The sequence below is a fragment of the Panthera onca genome, chromosome B1, assembly GCF_046562875.1.
Source record: "Panthera onca isolate mPanOnc1 chromosome B1, mPanOnc1 haplotype 2, whole genome shotgun sequence".
Classification (NCBI taxonomy): Eukaryota; Metazoa; Chordata; class Mammalia; order Carnivora; family Felidae; genus Panthera; species Panthera onca.
In genome coordinates this window covers 6,843,188-6,865,880 of record NC_138342.1, presented here as the reverse complement: position 1 = coordinate 6,865,880, position 22,693 = coordinate 6,843,188, and the positions used below count along the sequence as shown (strand labels likewise).

Genomic DNA, 22,693 nt, shown 5'->3' with positions numbered 1-22,693 from the left:
CTGTAGATACTCTGTACTGGGCACGGTCTCTGCCCTCTAGGTGTGGTGTGAAATGCTGAGTCCTTGGCTCTGTGTAGGACCAAATGCCCAAGAGCACCGTGGAGGGCCACTGAGGATTCTTTGGCCTGAAGCAATGGAAGAAGATCAGATCCCCTGGGTCGGGAAGCCTCGTGCTCCCCCCACTCCCCCTGCCCCCCCCCCCCCCCCCCCCCCCGCCGGTGACTGAGGCACCTGTGGTCAGGCTTCGTGGATTAGAACTTAGATTCTTGGGCCCAAGACCTATTGTTTAGTCATGGCTCTGTGATTGGGATTGTGGCTTCAATGAACCACTTAACCTCTCTGTGCTGCAGTGAATATTTCTGTAACATGAGCGTGATCCTGGTCTGTACCTCAGAGGGCTATTGTGGAAATTCAGGGAGATAATCTACGTAATGTGCTTCTCACCACAGTCCATGATAAAGACCACTCTTGTCTGTTGAATGCTTGCAGCGCACAGGGTCCTGTGCTGGGCACTTGATAAATCTATTAGCTCACGTAACCCTCCTGACAACCTGTGAAGAGACATTAGTGTTATCCCCATTGTACAGACAGGAAGACTGAAGCATAAGCAGTCAGGTTGCCAAGGGCCACAGAGAACTGGGGATCGAGGCAGAATTCAAGGTCAGACGGCTATGGGATTTGGGATTTTGTAGGCACTGAGTTCATGAACTCCACTGTTGGCTAGGCTCGGCCCTCCCTGAGTAAAATGTCGCCCGAGCTCTACTCTGAATATTCCTGCCCTTCTCCTTCCCCGCTGCAAACACTGTTAGCATCCCAAGCTAGGGGTCACCCGCCCTGAGGTCAGTAATACCTGCTTTTCTCTGGAGGTAGAGACCAGAGCGCAGCCATGTCCTTAGGAAAGATTCTACACGTCCTTCCATTTACGACATCACGGATCCCAGGCTATACCAGAGACTTGGCTTGTCAGTAATACTAGAAATCCACTCCGTGCACTCACTGACAGCGTGACAGAAATGCCGGACTGTGGACGCAAGGAAGTGGAGGGTGTGCATCCCATTTGGGTGTGCAGACCCTTGCACAGCTCCTGGATGTCCTCAGAGCCACATCCAAGTGCCAGGGAATGGCTGCAGACCGCCCATGACCAGCCTCCAGTGTCTGTACTCCCGTGTCTCTAGCATCCCCTGGCCCTACATTCCCACTGCGGTTCTCGTTTCCCAGTGAATCCGGGTGGATCAGGCCTTTGCACAGTCGTAGGTGCTATTCCTACTCCAGATCTGCCCTTCCAGCTCCTCTCCTTCCGCCCTTCCGCAGCTCCAAGGATCTTACCCTGGAAGGTCGCCTCTCTTTAGATGCTAGGGGAAGGGCTTGGCTACTTCCTTCTCTGCACCTCCTGGCTGGCAGGCCTCCGTGTGGGCTTTTCTGTCTTCACATCTCGAACGTGCAGCAACAGCTCTGGCCTCTCTGGCTGCTGGGAGGCAAAATGAGACAATTGTGTGACAAGCCCACGCCACGCCTGGCACATTAATAGGAGCTTAATTGGGTTAATTGCCCTGTCTTCCCACCGCACCTGCCCCCCCCCCCACAAGCTTTCTGTGTTTGCTGTTACTGAGACAGCAGGTAAACTCGAAGGAAAAACAGAATCAACAACAACATACTCACACCAAAAAAGGCATAGCCAAAATTCTACTTATGTGTACATCATTTTTCTTTGTTCCTTGGTCTTTCAAAAAAATTGAGATATAACTCACCTACTGTAAAATCCATCCTTTTAAAGTGGTTTTTAGTGTGTTCACAAAGTTGCATGGCCGTGGCTCTTTTCTAATCCAAAATATTGGAAGCCCATACCTGTGGGCAGTCCCTGACCATCCCAGCTCCCTCTGGCAGTCCTCCCCTCCCCCCCCATCACCACTAGTCTGCCTTTTGCCCCACCCCCAACCCGGTCTTGTCTCTCACCCCGAGTTCTCACCAAACCCAGAGCTGACATTGGCCTGGAGGTTCCCTCAGGGCGGTGGTGACATCAGAGGAGTTTTGTGAACATAAATTGCTATTTTACACAGAGAGGGCGGTAGGATCGAAGGTCCCTTGAAGATCAGGACCTGGTCATAGTCCTTCTCCAGCCACTTGGCCTGCTCTGTGCTCCAGGGGTCCCCACCTGCTGCACCCTCTTGTGATTCGGGGACTGAGAACTAACCGGGGCCTCTGGCCTCAAGGGCCTCTGTAGGGAGCCAGCCCTGGGAGAACACTAGAGGGGATTCTGTCCCCAAGGGTGCTCGGGACCCCAGGGACATGCTTCCAGTAGGACCTGACCTGAAGCCGGCTGAGCCTCCCTTGGCCCATCTTGCAAAGTCTCTTCAGGTGAACGTGCCTCCTTGCTGGTCTCCTTTCTCTTTCTAAGGAAATAAAGCATGTCAAGAATTTGGCATTGAGCATTTTGCTTTCTCTCCATCAGAACTGCCTCCCATTGGCATTCTCTTCCAGCAGAGGCATGGGGAGAGCTTCCTTGGTAAACTGGAGTTGAAAAACAAAGCGGCTCAGGAAGAAGCTGCCTTAATCATCTAGGAACAGCCGCTGCTGCGCTTCAGCGGCGTTAAGGCGACTGGCGCTGCTCCCAGTGGCCCAGATGCCCCTTGTGTAGCTCAGGCTGTAGGGCCCTGCTTGCTTTCCCTGGCCCCGGACCGGGAAGAATCCCCGCCAGCCCCACCACGCTCACCCGCGGGAATCAGGGAAGCTCCAGCCACTACCTTCCCCGTGTGTCCTGGGACAGGACCAGCCTGGGTGGGGTCTCTCCGGCCTGGGAGGCGTCTGGGGACTGGCATCAATGGAGACAGCAGTTTCTTCTGTGCACCTGCTGTGCACCAGGCCCCACAGCCCAAGTGCTATCCGATTGCACTCTCGGGACAAGCTGCAAGGTGGCCGTGGCTGTCCCCGTCCCACAGGTGAAGAGACCGAGATTTCGAGGGGCCACGGGCATGGTTTCCGGGGCCACACGACCAGGAAGGAGTGGAGCCCGTTCAGGCTCACCATGATGCCCTCCCAGAGTTCTGGCATTGGTCAGCTCTGATATCCCTGAGTGGTGTTGGTCCCCCTAAATCTCACAGGTCACCACCTCACAGGTGGTTCTGAGAATGGACCGACCTCGTGCGTGGACAATGCCAGACCCGTGGGGCTGGTGCTAAACCAGCGTCCGTTCCCTCTCTCAGCCTTTGTTCGTGGGGATCCCACTGGTGCTGGAGGGTCTTCTGCACAGAGCTGACACCGCTTGGCCCAGGGGCCCACCCGCAGCCGGATGACTGAAGGCCACAGCCATTCATCGGCCTCCTCTTTCTCCCTTCAGGAGAGCACCTGGCCATACCTGTTTGGAGTGATCGCTGTCCCTGCCTTGGTCCAGCTGGTGACCCTGCCTTTTCTCCCCGAGAGCCCCCGCTACCTGCTCTTTGAGAAGCACGACCAGGCCGGAGCCGAGAAAGGTAGGGCACCCGTGGCCTTTCCTGCATAGCTCCAGCCTGTTCGTGGGGGTCAGCGCTGCAGGGCACTCTGGGACCTGGGGCCATCCCTCTCTGCAGGCACTGTGCTGGGTGCCCCTGGACACCCTGTATTGATTCATCCTCCCGACAGCCTGCAGCGGGGACACACATCACACAGGGAAGCTGGGAAACCCAAGACAGAGAAGGATAAGACCCAGGTCTGCTCGCTTCTGGGTGGTGTCTGTCTCCCCATTGGTCCCAACCTCAGAGACAGCCTGACTTCTTAGCGGTTTAGGTCTTTCTTGGCTCTCTCCTCACCCCTCCTCTCTTCTTCACTCCCGGGTTCTGCTGTCCTAACATTCCCAAGGAAAGGAAATACACAAGTGCAGAAGGAGCACCCGTGTCCCGCCAGCACGGGGCTGGGTGCCAGCAGCCTGCGAGGGAGACAGAGCGTGCTCACTCTACAGGAGAGAAACAGGACATCCACGATGGGGCTTGGGACTGGTCTTAGTTCGCTGTCCTTAAAGCTCCTGAACGGTGAGGTGCCGGGTCAGATGCAAAGCATTCAGAATCAGAGGCGTTCCCACAGTGCCCCGGAAAGGCAAAACCATTTTGCCCAGACACAGACGACGTAGAATGAACACCCCCGTCTTCTTGTAAAAGGAGACACTGACGGCACCCCCGTTAAGCAGGAGGGGCTGGGTGCACCAGGGCTGCCCTCCCGTCCCCAGCTCTGCCGCCTGACCTGGTCTTCTAACCTTCATCTGTGGAAGGAAACGATAGGAACCTCCCTCTGGGCTTGTCATAAGGGTGATGAAATTACATGATATATATAAGGTTTGCAGGAGCATTTGCTGTCATTCTGAGAACTCGGTCCCTTTCCTTATCCGTACCCTGTCCTCTGATCTAAATTGCACTAGTGTCCACGTCCAAGAAAAAAATTGAGAATTACGTAGCCTTTACTTAATACAATTTGTGCAACCCTTTTTATTTTTTTATTTTTTTATTTTTTTTTTAATTTTTTTTTCAACGTTTTTTATTTATTTTTGGACAGAGAGAGACAGAGCATGAACGGGGGAGGGGCAGAGAGAGAGGGAGACACAGAATCCGAAACAGGCTCCAGGCTCCGAGCCATCAGCCCAGAGCCCGACGCGGGGCTCGAACTCACGGACCGCGAGATCGTGACCTGGCTGAAGTCGGACGCTTAACCGACTACGCCACCCAGGCGCCCCTGTGCAACCCTTTTTAAATCCACACAGCCTCAGTATTTTCTGAATTAACAAACAAGATATTAACAGTTGCCTCCACTTGCCTAGCAGTTTGTGGCTGGGATCCATTTTCTCATTTACAGCATTCCTGTAAAAACATGACATCAGGAAATATTATCATTACTTTCACTGTTTAGGCAAAGGAACCGAGGCTTACAGGGCTGAGGTGATCTGCCCAAGGCTGTGGTTCTTGGTTTTTGGTTTCTAGAGGCCTTTAAAAATATGATTGGGGGCGGGGGAGGGAGCACATGGGTGGTTTAGTCGGTTAAGCGTCTGACTCCTGGTTTTGGTTCAGGTCATGATCTCACGGTTCCGTGCATACGGTGGGGGTGGAACTTGAGGCCTGTCCCCCGTCAGGGGCCCCTGGCCCTCCCCATCCTACAGCCGTGAGCATCAGGAAAAGGACTGGAACCAGAGGAGACTTTACCTCCCACCCCACTCACGCTCAGAGGGGCATCAGGGGGTCGTGTTCCAGGGGACTTCCCATGGGGCCTGTGGGGAGACCAGCCATCCAGAAGTCAGGCTGCAGAGGAGGCGGCTGATTGTCAGATGGGGAAGGCTCTGGAGCGACACTAATGTGGCTGAGAAAGAGCCGGGGGATCCTAGTGCCAAAAGCAGCCAGGCTGGGGGTCGGTGGAAGGTGACGATTCCTCCAGTCCCATCCCTCCTGGCCTCGTCGGCAAGAACCCGCAGGAAATGCATCAATTACGTACGTTTGGAATGGGCAGTGAGTGTATGTGCAGACAGTGAAGACGGCTTAAAAGGTTTGCTTCCCAGCACAGGAGGGAGGGAGGGAAGGAGGGAGAAGTCTAGTTATTAAGAAAAATGATAAATATTACATGTGTGCTTTATACAAAGAACAGAGACACTGGCCTAGGTTGAAAGAGAATTTTGAAATTCGCATCTGTGCCAATAAAAGTCGGGTTTCACTCCAGACACTCAGCAAACAACAGGTATTTGTGCTGGCACTCTGCCAGGTGATGGGGAGAGCGGGGGACCCAAGACGGCATCCCAGCCCCCCAGGAGGCGAGGGGAAGGGTAAGAGAGATGGACGTCCCCATTGGTAGCTCATCTGTATTGAGAACTGTTATCATCCTGAGCACTTCGCATGTATTAGACCCTTAAAACCTCCCAACCGTGGAAAGCAGATCACATTATTACTCTCGTTTTAAAACAAAACAAACAAACCAAAAACCGAAGACGGGATAAGTTGACAAAGGACACGGAGCTTGCACATGGTGGCACTGATAGTCTGGCTCTGGAAGCCCTGAGCGCAAGTAAAGCACACTCCGTTGTGTTGCCTGGCTCGATGGGAGATGCGCCTTGTCTGGTCTGTTGGTAATTTGGGGGGAAGGGGTCCCGCAGCGGTCAGCTACTGAGACAACACCACAGAGCAAACCGCCTTGAAGCTCGCCGGCTTAAGACAATGGCATTTATCGTCCCAGGTCTGCAGCGGGCTGTGAAGTTCTGTCCATCCCGACAGGGCCTGACCTTGCGGTTCCTCTTGCCTTAGCAGAAGTTGTCCAGCGTGGCTGGTGGTCAGCTGGCGGATCCAGGCCGGTCTCACCTCTGGGCCGCGTGCTCATCCTCCAGCAGACCGGGCCCCGGGCGCATTCTCACCGAGAGCACAGAGCCCAGAGAGGAGGTGGAAAACACGAGCGGCTTCTCGAGCTTCAAATCAGCTAAAATCCTTCTGGCCACCGTAACTCCCGTGGTCAAACCCACAGTCGGAGCGGGAGGGGGTAGCAGTTACAGAGCAAGGACACACACGTCGGGAGGTCATGAACCGGGGCCATCGACGCAACCCATCCACACCACAGCAGCCCCCTTCCAGGCTTTCCTACCCCACCCCGCCCCCATCCCTAGCTCCAGCTGGGTCTCATTTATTGACGCCCCTCTTGTCAGTTGAGGAGAAGCCCCCAGAACCTAAAAGTAGGGGAGACAGCCCAAACTTGCACTGTGAGAAAGGGGGGATATTTAACTGATAGAAATGAAATGTTAGCACAGGCAATGTGATAGGGCAATGCTTCAGTCACTGGGGTCAGGAAAGTTGCATTGATCAGGACCCCTTGGGTTGTAAGAGCTAGACAATGCAGCCTGAGCAAAAAGGAACCTTTGAAGTCCTGGCTGTATGAGTGGTATTTGAGGTCCCCCCAAATTAACACCCCTCTTTCCGGCCCAAGTTTGACAGCAGACGAAAGATGGATAGAGGAGTGGATAAAAATGCCGCCTTCCATGTGGATAAAGACTCCTCGGTCAATTGGCATTAGGTCTGAGGGCCAGGAGAGCCTCATAAGGCAGTACTCATGAACTGAGCTAAGTACTCACTCATGGGCTCCCGGGCAGGCGTGCCCTGAAAAACCGAGAACACAGAAGAGAGAGTGTGTGTTCCTCCAGCCAGGCAGATCCTCAAATGAAAGAGAGGAGCTAAGCCATGCAGACCATCTCTCTCCCCAACTTACCAGTTAGCCCACTGCGTTCCCATCTCCTGGGGAAGAGTGAGCGAGGGGTGGGCAGAGACAGAGTGAAGGACACAGTGATGAAATGCCCTTTTAGGAGGACAGTAGTATCAGGAGTGAACAATAAGGGTTCTTCCTCGTGATAGGGGGTGAGGGACTGGGTTTCCTTCAGGCATGGTGGGATCCAGGAGCTGAGACCAAGCCGTGAAGGTACCATCTCTCTCTCACTCAACAAATCCTAGACATTCTCAGGATTCATTGGCTTCCTTCTTAGACGAGCTTTCTCCACCTGGCATCAAGACAGTCCTGAGTGGCTCCGGCTTTATGACACTAAGGAGAGAGATTCCTTTTCACATAGCACACATCTCAACCGCTAAACGAAAGAACTCTAATTGGCCCTTCTTAGGTCCCATGGCCATCCTTGTACTGATTGCTCCCCTGGGCATTAGAATTCCTTGATTGGCCAGTCCAGGTTACTATCTAGTCTGGTGATTGGGGATGGAGGGCCATGAGGTTTGGCTGACATCTCTACTAGAATTACAGGGACCACGGGAGGAGAGCTTCAGGAAAAGGATACAGGCAAGAGAGGAAAGGTAGCAGATGCCCATCACCAGAAGGAGTGATACTTCTGGAAGCTCCCTTCCTGGCCGTGCTCCATCACCCCTCCCCTGTGGTCCATATTGGCCTTTGCTGCCAGAAGCCCAGTCAGGCATATAGACTCGGCAGAGAGCTCAGATAAGGAGAAAGCAATTCGCGTTGTTGTTGTTATTTTGTGGGTGGGATGGAGTGTGTTTCCATGGCATTTAGCAGCCAGTTCTGGGCTAGGACCCTGGCCTTAACAGAAAAGGAAGACTGTCCATTGTCGCCTGCCATTGTAATTTTGGTTGGCATCATGATCAAGGGAAGTTTGTTTCTTTTGCTCTTTTCGGAGAGAAAGGTGTGTGTGTGTCAGGACTCAGGTCCACCACCTTATGATAGAAACCCCAGATGACAGCGTCTTAGACAAATTGGAAGTTTATTTCTCTCTCACATCAGAAAGTGTTGAAGGTAGGCGGTCTACAGCTGTTATGATTCTCCATGGTATCAGGAACCTCATTCCTTTCATTGTCTCCATCTGCCATCCTCAGAAGGTTGCCTCATGGTCCAAAGTGGCTGCTCTCACACCTGCATTCTGGCCAGGGGAAGGAGGGTGAGAGGGAGGGATTATCACTTGCCTGTATAGTTAAGAATTCTCCTTGGAGTCTCACATACTCTGTGTCTGTTTGGTCAGAATGTGATTGTCTGTCCTCTTCTAACTGCCAGGGAGCCTGGGAAGTGTAATTAATTAATTAATGTGCCCTGGCCACAAAGAGTCAGGGCTGCTCCTAAGGAAGGAGAGAAGGACTGAGAGAATCTGGCCCCTGGCGGGCTCTGCCCCAGTGTGGAACGGGAGCTCCTGAAGTCTTGTTGGCTGGGACTAGCTGAGCCAAGGCACTTTGGGCGCTCTGAAGGCTGGTGGCTCCTTCACGATGGCACCGTTGCAACAGCTGTATGATGCTTAAAGGTGAGGCCGAGTGAGCTGTGGAAATAAGCTACCGGAACCCACTCTGTTAAGCCAAAGCCCCGAAATTAATGGGAACCACCTTCATTTATCATTCCTGAAACCTCCATGGCAGCCCTGTGAGGACCGTCTACCACCTTCTGGTGCAATCAGCTGCCTCCCGTTACGTTTCTAATGATGCCTAGTGCTTCGGGAATGTCACAGTGCCCCTTATCTATAGTATGTCTCAGTGACCTGAGCTGGACTGAGGGGCTGGTCCACAGTCCAGAGATGGCCAGAAACATGCAGGAGGCAAGGTCACATGCCCAGAGAATGGATGTGAGGCCCCATGGTGGCCTTTGTCGAAGACTGCTGATTTCACTCTTCTGTGCTAGGGGTGAAGTACCCTACCTTGGTTACAAGGGGTCTAGTTTTTATTAAGGCAAGAAGAAAGTATATCTAAATGAATTCATGTCAGAGGTGAGTGGAAAACACAAAATTTCCCCAAACCATTGCGACAACTGCCTTCCAGAGGAGCACGGATTTCCTGTGTGGCCAGGTCTGAGGTCCAGGCTATGGGGTCTGCACGGACCCTCTGCACGGAGGCAGAGCTAGCTGAAAGCCCAGAGCAGCCACAGCCTGCAGGTCTCGGGCTCTGCCCTAAAGGACTCACCATGATGTGAGAATCCCCTGTTCCTCCTGAGGTTCTAGCGCCCTCCCCAGACCCCTCCCGACTCATGGCCCAGGATGGCGGCCATCCTCTCTGCCACCAGCCTGTCCAGGTCCATGTAAAGAAGAGATGACACTGAGAGGCTCTTGAGGGGAAGAAAAAGCAGCCTTATTTGGGGTAAAAGATTCAGAACCGAGGGGAGAAGCCACAGCAAGGAGATGTAAGAATAGAACACACTACTTACAGAAGTGGGGGGTTCTCATTTCTAGATGTGTTGAGCGCTGGGCGGGACTGGGAAGAGCCAATGGAAACTGCCAGAAGGACAGGCTCCGTCAGGTCCCAGCGCCCCGCCCACCAACCTTCTCCAACCAGCCTTGGTTTCCTAGTCCGGGTCCTGTTTTAGGGCGAGGTCGACAAGTTCAAGTAGGATGGGGTATGGGGGGGGTGGGTGCCTGGTTAGCTCAGTTGGTTAAGCAACCAAGGTCATGATATCACAGTTCATGGGATCGAGCCCCACTTTGGGCTCTGTGTTGACAGGGAGGAGCCTGCTTGGGATTCTCTCTCTCTCTCCCTCTCTCCTCTCCCCTCCCCTGTTCACGTGAGTGTGCACGCACATGCACCCACGCTGTCTCTCAAAATAAATAAGTACATGTTAAAGAAAGAAGAATGGCGTGTGTGGGAGGAGGGCTTTGTCAACTGTAAAGTGTTGTGCCCATAAAAGGGGATCGTATGCTTCTGCCCTTCTGCGTCACCTTGCCTTCAAAGAAAGGGATTCTGTGGCTAAAGCGAGTGAAATTTTTTGCTCTGGGAATAAAAGAATTTGTTTAACGTTGCGGGAGGAAAATCACTCCCATCTCCATCCCTCTTACAAATCAACTGTCATTTATACCAGAGCTTTGTCTGTCATTCGTGACATTTCTGTCTTGTTTACATGGGGACCATCATGGGGATTCATATACTAGGCTGCTTTTATGCACACCGCCCCTCTTATGTCCTGAGCATGTCTCCTCATGACCGTTTTTGTGTTGTCACGTGTGGTTGGCAGAATAACGGCCCCCACGTGGGACCACATCCTGGTCCTCAGACCCTGTGAGTGGCAGTGCACACGGCACCGGGGACCGTGCTGATGTGATTAACATAAGGATCTTGAGGTGGGGCCGGTTTTCCCGGGTTGTCTGGACGAACCCAGGAGCGTCACAAGGCTCCATATAAGTGAAAGGGGAGGAAGGACGGGGTCGGAGAAGGAGACGTGGCCGTGGAAGCAGGGGTCAGAGGTAGAGGGAGACCGAGGGCGTCCTGCAGGTGCACCTCTTGGGGCTGGAAATGGCCAGCAGGCCGGTTTCTCCCCTGGAGCCTCCAGAAGGGTCACAGCGCTGTGACACCTTGGTGTTAGCCCCACGGGACCCATTCTGGACTTCTGGCCTCCAAAACTGTCACATAAAAACTTTGTGCTGTCGCAAACCCCTAGTTTGTGGTGATTTATTACGGGAGCAAAGCAAACTCATACATCAGGTTAAGTGAGGAAAATCAGTTAAGACTGAAACACTACTTTATCTCAATTTTAAAGATAGTTAAACATTTGTTTTTACTTGAACTCTCTAAATGGCTGGGCATTCTGATTGTTTCTCTTTTTCTTTACAATTAGTGGTTGTGCAAAAGGTCTTTGTGCATGAAGCTTTCAAGGGTTTTTCTTTCCCACACCATTCTGTTGATGTAAACTGTCAAGTGCCTCCGACCTGCCCTCCTTGGCCACTGCGAGTCTTTCAGACGCCAGAGGCCTCCAGGAGGGACACATTCAGAGGCTGAGGGCTTGGCCTGCGGCCCGATGGCTAGAGACAGAAATGGGGTTCAAACCCAGTTTGCCTCACTCCGAACCCAGGGTCGTTAAAGTGCTGTGTGCTGCCTTGTGTGTGTGTGTGTGTGTTTGTAATTGTGACACGTGGCATTTGCATACACACAAGTATATCAGCAAAACATAGTTGACCCCTTGGTTTCTGTACTTACGGCCCAGAAAATTTCTTCCGTAGTACAGTGATTTCCTATATCTGAGCCAGGGTTCAACTCCACATTTGCATCTATTACATCACAGAAGGGTTAAGTAATTGTGTATCTGCATTCGAAACCTAAAAATTCTATCTCCCAACTTGATTCCCTTGTTTTAGCAATTATAAAACGATTATAGCATTATGAAGTCACCCTTAGGACCTAGTGCTCAGTGGGGCGAAATAGAGCATACAAAACATCCATGTGACCATGAAAGTGTGGAAATAACAGAAACGAGCAGGACAGCACGGGAGGAAGGCAGGCAGTGAGATCACTGATCTGTGACAGCTGTGCCTTGTGCTGGCTGGGCTCTTGGTGAGGGAGGACGGTCTGTGTCCCTGCGGCCTCCTGCCCACCAGATGCATCTGCCGGAAACGAAGCCACGTGCCTGGGAAGGGAGCCCTGGCCCTGCTCTTACCGGGGGACTCCTGACACGCCGGGTCCCCCGGAGATGACTGGAGAGGGGGGCGGGGCAGCTGGAGTGCCCTGTGCCCACACTTGCCAGCTGGCAAGATGGCGCCACCTCTCGAACTTGGTAGAGGGACTTGGCAGGAGGGGGAGGAAACACGGTCCCTCTGAGGTCTCATCCCCGCCCCTGGCAGCACGGTCACCTGCTGTTGGAGGATCGGGCCCTCCTCCATTGGTGCTGTTTTCATGGTTATAGTGTGAGACGGGATGAGCCACCTCTGAGCGCCTCCCCCCATTGCCCCTGGACTAACAGTCTCTCGGGGCTCCCTTTTCCCTGGCCGGAGAGCCTGCTCGTGGGCTGGGCGGTCCGGCAAAGGACCAGGCGCCTTCCTACAAAATGCCCAAGGGCCAAAAGGAGCAGGAAACCACAGCTCAGAAACCACCACCGGAGCTCCCAGAGCACACAGGCCCATCCGGAAGTTGCCCACACGCTTCCTTCCAGAGTGTGACTGAGCCCTTTAAATTCAGAGAATTGCCGAGGGTTCCGGCCAAGCGGGGGATGCTTTCCGTATCGTGTCTGTGGTTGGTGCTGATCTGGGCAGCCCTGAGTCTGCTGGGGGGCTCCGTGCCCCGAGAGCCGGAGGAATTGCCTGCGGCCCCAGTTTTCCAGCACAGGGAAGGTTCCGGCACAGGGAAGGTCCACCTCTTGAAGGTATCTTGGAAATCCTGAGCATTTCTGGGCTCTGAACTGTCGTGGGCACCAGCCTCCTTGCATGCTGCTCTGGCTCGCGTCGTAAAAACCCCAACTTGAACTTTGGCCCCTACTTTGCTTTCCTCAAACACCATAACAGCAGGCACACACCCTGCGTCACTGGAGCATTTCAGGGCTGTATCGAAGGTTTCGGAAAGGGCCCCAGGAACGAGGCTCTACCACTCAGCACCCTCCGCTTCCCCTCTCACCGCTACCCACTGTCCCCTCTGCCTCCCAGGTGGACCTGGGACTCCTATTCCTCTCCCACTAGCGTCCCTTCCCTTCCAAAGCTGGAATTAAACCGCACGCACATTCAGCAGACAGACACCTTCCACTTAAGAGGTTTGTCAAGATAACTTTTCTCAGCCAAGTCACTTCTTGCCCTCAGAGACACTTTGGTGTCAGCCATTAACGCGCTTTCCTTCCTCCGCGTACCTGGCAATCTCGCCGCTGCTGTTCTGACGCGCCCTGGCTGTCTGGGGGGCCCCGGGGGCCACGGTGCCACGCTGTGGGCCCAGGGTGGATGGAGAGTCTGCTGGGCTGGGCGCTGCCTCTGCTTCCCCGCTCGGTAGCCGCGAGCCCAGGTGAGCTGTCCATCGTCTCGGACACAGACTCGGCTCTCCCCTCTGTGAAATGGGAGGAACACGGTGCCCATCTCCAGGGCCCAGAAGGACGCTCAGATGAGATCACTGGCGTGACAGTGCTTTGTGACGTGCAAAAACGTGCAGCCGCATCGGGTGCAGTGGTTGTAATCACGTGGCTGAAATTGGCCAGTTGACAAACATTCATGGTGTATCAAGTAGGTCCTGGTGGAGAGGGTGAAGGAAACAACCTCCCGTAGGGGCCACGAGCACCCTGGATCCCGCCAAGGCCTCAGGGTCCCACAGAGCCACTGGGCGTCACCAAGGTCCTCCGGCTATTTGTGACACTGGGCCTGCCTCGGAGGCCGGGGATGCTGCTCATGGGAAATGCTCATCTCTCCTTTCGTGCAGCTTACGCCTGCAGGAGGCTCACTGCTTCCCCACGGGGCTCGGGCGGCGCCATCCGAGTCTCTGACCGTGTCTCTCCGGGTTCTCCGAGGAGCAGATACCGAGTGGACTAAGCGGTGGGGCTTTTATTGGAGTTCATGCCTGTGTAAGGAGCGTGGAGGGAGCTGATGCTCGTCGGACCCCCAGTGGGGAAGGGAGGGACGGGGCCGGCAGCGTCAGCCCCAGAGGAGCCCTGGGTCCCTAGAGCAAGGGTGCCTTAGTTTCCCTGCTGTGCTCTGCCATCGTCTGGGAGCAGTCCCGGAACGGTATGGCCTGGACACGCAGGCCGTTCCGTGCGACGGTTTGCAGAGCGAAGCGCTGTGGCCCCTGTGTGTTCGCCGCCTGCGGTCGGGGGTCTGTGGGCACGTTCTCCTGGCCACCGCCCTCCTAGAGGCCACTAGAACAGTGCACTCAACTAAGGAGTGAGGTGGAGGGACACCTTCCGTGAGGTCCCCAGCAGGGTCGGGATGGCCCTGTGTTAGTCAGGGTTCTGCAGAGAGACAGAACCGGCAGAGTGTATGTCTGTGTAAACATAAAATATATGTACACATACACATACAGAGAGAGAGACTTATTTCACGGAATTGGCTCATATGATTGTGGCCATCAGCAAGTCCAAATCTGCAGGGCGGCCTGGCAGGCTGGAGCCCCAGGGAAGAGTGGGTCTGAGGCCATCTGGTGGCAGAGCTCCCTCTTCCTCCGTGGAGCTAGGTCTTTTCTCTTCAGGCCTTCGACTGATTGGATGAGGCCCACTCACATTATGGGGAATAATCTGCTTTGCTCAGAGTCTACTGATGTAAATGTTACTCTCATCTAAAAACTATCTTCACCACAACGTCTAGACCACAAACACCATGTGTGGTGTTTGACCAAATATAGTTGACTGTAAAAAAATGTGGGGGCTGGGCTGCTGACCCCCTGCATGGTTGAAAAGCCATGTATGACTTTCGATTCCTCAAAAACTTAACTACTAATAACCAACTGTTGACCAGAAGCCTTGCCGATAACAGGAATAGTTAATTGACACATATTTGGGATGTTATATATATATTATATGTTGTATTTTTACCAGGAAGTAAGCTAGAGAAAAGAAAATTGTAAGGATGAGAAAATGCAAATGTGTACTGTATTTATTTAAAAATGCACGTATAAGTGGACCCATGCAGTTCAAGGATCAGCTGTGTCTGGGTGCTGTGGCCCAGACGTGCTGGCACATAACCTTAGCCATCACGGTCCCACACCATCCCTTACTAGCCTAGTCATCTCCCCCAGTACTGGCCACACTGTGGCATCACTGCCTCTTTCTGCCGCTCTCCCTTCCCATACAGTGAGCCTCTCCAGGGCAGGGACTGTGTCTCCTTAAGTGCCATGTCCCCTGCATCCAGAACAGACTGTTGTTGGCTATGGATTGAATAGACAAGAAAAGAAATCAAGGCCTCGAAAGTGTGCTCTGATCTGTTGAAGACCATTCACCTGTGAAAGGTCATTAACAGTACTGAATTTCCCAGAATTCCTGGGCAGGGTGAAGACAGCTGGGCCTGTCCTTTTTCCACAGATGAGCAACTCAACCCAGAGAGGTTTGGGAACTAACTCACTTGACAGCCTAGCCTGACCATTTATGGAGCTGGAACTCAAAAACCAGGCCCCTGACTCCCAGAAGAGTTCCCTCCCATCTGGCCTCTCACAAGGTCCTGTATGAGAAGGATGGAGATGAGGTTCTGGAAGAACAGCCCCACCTCCTAGGAGAAGGCAGCATGAAATATTTGCCCCCTCTCAGGACTCACTGATTGAGATCCTGCCGCTCTAATGAGTAGAGGGGGATCCATGGGTGTATCTGGGGAGTGGAACACATCCCAGAACAGCTCCCCAAATATCCCGTAACTCATTCTTCACAGAATGGGCATTTAATGAAATGACAGGGATGCCCATTTAATGTTTTATGAGCTGAGGAGCTCCCTACAGGGGAGAGTGGAAGGGAGACTCTTGAGCCCCAAACTCGGGGCCCCGAGACTCATCAGCTTTGACTGGATTGTCTGCAGGGGAGATCCCGCTGGCAGAAAATGCTCAACAGCACACGTCCGGAACAACATGTGCACCACCGGAGTGTTCCTGCCAGTTCTTTCCCAGGCATCCGTCTTGGCGAGCCCTTTCAGATGGCAGATACTGAGAGAGACCACAGAATCCACTGTTCCACACTGGCCAGGGTCAGGAGCCCTGGTCCTGTCACACCACCTCTCTGTGGCTTCTCCGCCCATGTAATCAGAACCGGGTGAGATGCTTTGTTCAGGCTAGTCCAGCACCGGCTTCTGAGGTCAGAACGTGGCATGTTGGGACAGAAGTAGTTTCGGTCCCAGGGCTCCTGAAAGCAAGTGCCAGGGTCTGCTACCCACAGGCACACACAACAGGGTGGTCACAAGGGTCCTTGCTGGAGTGGCTGCCTTCCATCTGAGGGATAGTAAGATGACACAGAACGATGAATACGAACTGGGTTCAAAATTGTCTCTACCATTTGAGTTCCTAGCATGTGCTAGTGTGGGAGGCAGAACAATATCCCCTCTGAAGGATGTCCTCATCCTAGTTCCCAGAACCTGTGGATGTCATAGGTTACGGGACAAAGGAATTGAGATCACAGATGGAATTAAGGTTGCTAACCAGCTGACTTTTGAGATGGGGCGATTAGCCTGGATTATCCAAGCGGGCCCGCGTAAACACCAGGATTCTTGTCCTGGAAGAGGAAGGCAGGCGAGAGAGAGAGAGAGAGAGAGAGAGAGCCAGAGAGAGAGAGAGAGAGCCAGACAGGGCAGCAGCACGAGAAGGGTTTGGCCCGAGGTTGCTGGCTTTGCAGATGAAGGAAGGGGCCACAAGCCAAGGAATGCCAGCCGACGATGGAATCTGGAAAAGGCAAGGGTATACACCCTCCCCTAGAGCCTCCAGAAGGAACAGCCCTCGCAACACCTTGATTTTAGCGCACTGAGACCCACTGCAGATTCTGACTTCCAGAACCGCGAGAGGATACCTCCACGTTGTCCGAAGTCACCACGTTTGTGGTGATTTGTTACAGTAGCGCCAGGAAGCTAACGGAGGTTAAGTATGCTGCACGCACTGCTTTAACCCTCATCAAAAACCGCCTGCGGTGTTCCTGCTCCTTTTTCACAGATGAGGACACAAAGATGCAGAGGGATGTCGAGGTCACAGAGCTAACGCCCTGGTCGGTGTTCCACTGGGGAAGTCAGGAAGAGCCCTTCAGAGAAGTACTGAATGCAGGGGGGTGTGGGGCAGGGGGAGCAGGAGGAGTCAGGCAGGGTCCCCCCGCCTCACCTCACCGACACTGTAGCCAGCACGTCGTGGCTGCCAAGAGGATGCTGGAGCTGCCGGTGCGAGTGTGGCCGGTGTCGTGGCCACAGAGGACGTGGGGGCCTCAGTCTCCGAGGCAGGAGCCACCAGAAGTCATGGTGCTGGGGGCTGGACCAGGGGCGGGAGAGACTCTTTCTTCCTCCTCCCTTAGGACCCACGTCAGCGCCGCTCACGGGTGGGCGCACCGGGAATCAGCTCCGTGGGAGCCCAGGGAGTGTGATCTGCAGGCCACACAGGGGGCAGACTCTGACGCAGCTAGGAAATGGTGGGATGCCCCAGGCAGAGCTCCCCTCAGCCCTTGGCGCGGGCTCCTTCCGCCAGAAGGCCCCTTCCCCAGACGTCTGCACACCGGTCCCCCCCAACACCCCGTGTGGGTCTCTGCTGAAGGGGCGTCTCCCCCAGAACAGCTTCCCCACTTACGGTAACTCAGTCGGCGTTCTCTCCGCTTCACTGTCACTCACCCCGGTTGATTTTCTTCTTAGTACTGAGTACCGGACATTGTACGTTCATATGCTAATTTGTTTGGTAGGTTTCCTCCGGGAGCTCCCTGAGGGCGGAGACTTTTCCTGTTAGCTCCGGGCTGAAGCCCCACCCAGCGTGGAGAGCAGGGCCTGGCACGCAGTAGGTGCCCCCTGAGCAGTTGTTCAGCCAGAGTGCCCCTAGCACCAAAGGGTGTGCTCCGGTCTCTGCAGCACGCCGCTCCTTCCAGCCCTGTGCTCCGCGGCAGTCAGAGGCTCACTGGCCCCAGAAACACGGAGCGGATTCGACCCGAGGACAAGGCTAAGAGGGAGAGACCAGAGCGAGGCAGCCTTATTCCACAGGCCGGTGGTTCTACCGGGGAGATGTGTCAGATCATTACTCTGGACCTTCTGATGCTTATGCCTGGGAAGTTTCTACCTCTGCACCTGAGAGGTCTTCCTGGGGGCAAGGACTTTGAAGTCCACGCAAAGCATAGATATAAAGTCCCAGCGCCTGGGTGGCTCTGTCGGTTAAGCGTCTGACTCTTGAATTGGGCTCAGGTTGTGATCTCACAGTTCGTGGGTCCGACCCCCAAGCTGGGCTCTGTGCGGACAGTGCAGATGCTGCTTGGGACTCTCAGCTTCTCCCTCTCTCTGCCCCTCCTGCATGCGTGCTGTCTCTCAAAATAAATAAATAAAAACAAAATTAAAGCCCCATTCCATGTCTTCCTTGCAGCCCCTCCCCAGGTGGCGGAAGGCATGCAGGCGGGGATGTTTGGATGTGTCCTCAGACGGAAGGAACCGGAGAAGGCGTTTCTACAAAGTGCTCAGTAAAGGCATAGGCTCTTCATGCTTTGAAGGCTCCAGTTCACAGCGGGTCTAGTCAGATGCGGAGACCGTCTGAACAATGTCTAACAACAAACTATCTGAAGGCTGCCCTTTCTCTAAAATCAAATCTCAAGCACTAGTAATGACATTAGGGCGTGGCGACCTATCTTTTGGAATACAGTAGGGGCTCAATAAATGTGTGTTGGCTACATAAATAAATGATGCCAACTTAAGACACAGGCAGAGGACTGGGTGCCTGGGTGGCTCAGTCGGTTGAGCATCTGACTTTGGCTCAGGTCATGATCTCGTGGCTCAGTTTGTGAGTTCAGGTCCCACATCAGGCTTGCTACTGTCAGCATAGAGCTTGCTTTGGGTCCTCTGTCCTCCCTCCCATCCCTCCCTGCTTGCACTCTCTGTCTCTCAAAAGTAAATAAACTTCTTTTTTATAGACACAGGCAGAAGGCATCCTAAATCTATGCAGTGTTGTGAGAGAAGGGAGGACAAATGGACTTGTCACGTGCTAAGGGCCTGGGGCACGCGGGCATGTGCCAGTGGCCTACCTCTCACAGCGTTCTCCAACTCTGAGAGATTATGTTCTTACCCCCACATTCCAGTTGAGAAAATAGAGGCTGGGAAGGTTGGGATGACCTGCCAGAAGCCACTCAGTTGGTAAGTGGTGGGGCCAGTTCTTGAACTCAAGCTTGTCTGAGACCAAAGTCTGGATGTTTGTCTATAAAACCACAGAATCTGGGAAACACGTGATGTGACCCAAAAGCATGAGGATGTTTGGCTCCAGTGGAATGTGACTGGAGGGGAGTAGCTGAGCTCAGCTTAGACAAGGAGGCCTCCTGTAGCCTTCAGAAATTAGAAATGAGGTCATGCCAGTGCAGTGCCTTCCTTGTGCTGAGGTGGAACTGAGACCGGATCGGTGAGTCTCGTCTGAAGCCACCGGGCAAGTCAGGGCTTGGGCTGGGACAGAGCCCTTTCTCCTGCCCGTGATCCACCGTGCTTGTCATCGCCCCCTCCTGTCCCCCAAAGGACCAGGAGGGGAGCTTTGGGCCAAGTTTGGGGGAGGACCAGCCCACCCAAACCCTATCAGCTTCATGATGCTGTCACACATTTGATGGTGGCCCCGTTGGGGTCTAACGGGCCGGTCAACCGTGGTTGTCTGCACCCAGCCCCTGCCATCAGCCTTCCGCTCCCGTGTCCGTGGTTTGTTGGAGGAAGAGTGGCAGTAACTTTTATAATCCTTCTCTCTGGCATGTGGGAGAGCACCGCAAAGCTGAGAGGGAGTCTGGCCGCAGGGTCCTTTTCATAGGGATGGAGATACTGGAGGGCGAAGGTCCACCCCGCCAGGCCACACCTTCCAGGCCTCTTGTTTTCTCTTTTTCATTAAGTATTAGTGACTTCATCTTCTGCCTTACAGAAATCAAGGGAAAGCTGAGACAGCTGGCAAAGCACATAGGCAGTGTGTGTGTGTGTGTGGGGGGTGGGTGGTGAGCGTGTGTGTTATAGATTGACCTCAGGGCCCTGGAAGGAGAAGGAAGAGCCCCTGCCAGATTCATCAGATATACCAGGTGGTGGCACACGGTGCAGGTTAGGAGCTCAGCTTTTCTGAGCCAGGTGGATCGGGCTCACAGCCCTGCATCGCTGTTCTCTAGCTCTGTGCAGCCTTTCATTTGGTTCCCCTGTCTGAGGCACTAGTCTTATTGGATTGTTTTGAATTCTTAAGTGATTTGGTCCACATGAAGGGCTTAGAACAGTGCCTGGAAATTGACTCTGTCATGGGAAGCATCCTGTCGTTAGTCTCTGAGCGTCCTGGAAGCCAGGGCAAGAAAGGAACCGGTTTCTCCACAGATTCTTTCTTTATGACAAGCATATCAGTTCCTCAGGAGAGAGAGAGTTGAGTTACACACGACTCTGAAAACCGCTTATTACAAGGGACCCTCCAGAGGGAGTCTTGGGACATGTAATCGAGTCTTAAACTAAAGTCAAAGCAGTTGCAAAAAATACTTTTCAACGATTTTTCTTTTCTCTTTTAGTTTCAATTTTTTATTTACATTCTAGTTAGTTAACATTTCTCTGATTTTCCTCGTGTGGACCCTCAGCAGGAGCTGAAAGCATGAGCCTGAAGTGCAGCTCGGGAGAGGCCATCGTAAAGGAGTCTGAGTTGTGGGTCATCTCCTGGAGTCACTGTTCATTCCGTGCGCACGTATTTATGGAGTTTTGGTTGTGTGCCAGGCACAGTGCTAAACCCCGGGGGATAGAGTATGGAGCCAAACCAGACAGGGCCCCCGAGTCCTGAAGCAAGCAGTCAGCGAGGGGGTCAGACGGGAACCAGGGTCACGTCGCAACGAGTGTGAGATGGCCCCGTGTCAGGAGCTACGAAGGAAAGGGCACAGAGCTCCATGGGGCTGGTGGGGGGACACCAGGACAGCTTCCTGGAAAAAGGTGGCAGTTGTGCTGGGGTGGAAGGATGAGTTGACATAGGGGGGTGAAGGGACAGGGCAGGAATCCACCCACATGGTGGAGAGTTGATCAAAAACCCATGAATACATACGGCTTCTTAGGGAAAACACTGACCAGGGAGGATGCCTGTTTTTGTTGTTGCCGTTGGCTCGTTTTTGTTTTTGTTCTTATTTTTAATGAATACTTCCACTGTTTCTACCTGGGAAATCTGCTACTAACAGCTGTTGTCCATCAAGGATAATCCCTGGCTTATCGCCTAACAGACACATGTCGGTCGATTGATTCTCACGAGTACCCTCTGAAACAGAGTAGCCTTCTAGGAACGTTGGCTAGTCTTGTTGGTGTTGGCGCTGTTCACTCTAATTCATTGCAGAAGACAACTGAGGTTTTAGCTGCCAAGTGACTCCCCAAGTCATGTGGGGGGACATCTGTTGTGCCCCAGCTCTCTCTCACCCCAGCGTGAACCCTGGACCACCTTGCCATTTTGCCCATTTGAGGACCACAGCTTGTTGAAGATCAGTCGGCTGTACCGCCGCGGGCTTGTTTCTGGTCTCTGTCTTCTGTTCCACTGGTCTATGTGTCTGTCTTTTTTATGCCCCTATCATACTGTTGGACGTACTGTAGCTTTGCAGTGTATGTTGAGATCAGGAAGCATGATGCATCCTGCTTTGTTCTTCTTTCTCAGGGTTGTTTTGGCCATTCCTGGTCTCCGGTGGTTTATTAATTTTTCTATTTCTGCAAAATATGCCATTGAGATTTTAATAGGATGGCATTGAATCTGTAGGTAATATGGTCATTTTAACAATATTAAATCTTCCAATCCATGAACATAGGATGTCTTTCCATTTCTTTGTGTCTCCTTTAATTTTTTTTCATCAGTGTTTTATAATTTTCAGCGTATAAGTGTTTCTCCTCCTTAGTCAACCTTATTCCTAAGTATTTTCTTCTTTTTGATGCAATTGTAAAGGAGATGATTTTTTGAATTTCCTCTTTGGGTAATTTTTTGTTAGTGTGTAGAAATGCAACTGATTTTTGCCTGTTGCTTTTGTGTCCTACAACTTGACTGAATCCATTTGTTTAGTTCTAGCAGATTTTTTGGTGAAGTCTTTATACAGTCATGTAGTCTGCAAGCAAGGATAATTTTATTTCTTCCTTTCTAATTTGGATGCCTTTTCTTTCTTTTTCTCACCTAGTCGCTCTGGCTAGGATTTCTGAATAGAAGTGATGAGAGTGGCTATCCTTGCCTTCTTCCTGACCTTAGAGAAAAGGCTTTCAGTCTCCCACCATTGAACATGATGTTGGCTGTGGACTGTAGTGTCTTCTGGGTGCTAGATAACTGGAAAACTGGTCATCTCTATGCAAAAGAATGAAGTTGGACCCTTGGCTGACACCATACACTAAAACCAACTCAAAATAAATTGTAGACTTAAATGTAAGTCCTGAAACCATAAAACTGCTAGAAGAAAACAGGGAGAAAGCTTCAGAATATTGGTTTTGGCAGTGATTTCTTGGATGTGATGAAAGCAGAGACAGCAAAAAGGGATAGGAGAACTGTGTCAGATTACGATGCATCTTCGCAGCAAAGGAAGTAATCAACAGGGGCAAAGGTAACCTACGGGATGGTAGAAAATAGTAGCAAAACATATATCTAATAAGGGATTAATATCCAAAAAATATAAGGAACTTCTGCAATTCAATAGCCAAATATCTAATAACCTTATTTAAAACTGGGCAAAGAACTTGGATAGATATTTCTCCAAAGAAGACATACACTTTACCAATGGGTACATGGAAAAAAATTCAGCATCACTAATCATCAGGGAAATGCAAATCAAAACCACAGTGAGATATCACTTCACACTGACAGGATGGCTATTATCAGAAATGCGAAGGCAAGTGTTGGCGAGGATGTGGAGAAATTGGAACCCTTGCACACTGTTGGTGGGGATCCAAAATGGTGCAGCCACTCTGGAA

The 22,693-nt window shown here is 52.6% G+C and overlaps 1 protein-coding gene across 4 annotated transcripts in view; it reads left to right on the top strand.

The window, feature by feature from the left end:
- The window catches only part of SLC2A9 (solute carrier family 2 member 9), a 254,275-nt gene that overhangs the window by 133,647 nt on the left and 97,935 nt on the right, over positions 1 to 22,693 (top strand). For all 4 annotated transcript variants that reach the window (XM_060655438.3, XM_060655440.3, XM_060655439.3 and 1 more), the window contains one exon: positions 3,335 to 3,467. In XM_060655438.3, coding sequence (XP_060511421.2) covers positions 3,335 to 3,467 — 133 coding nt within the window. The remainder of the gene's footprint in view (positions 1 to 3,334; positions 3,468 to 22,693) is intronic.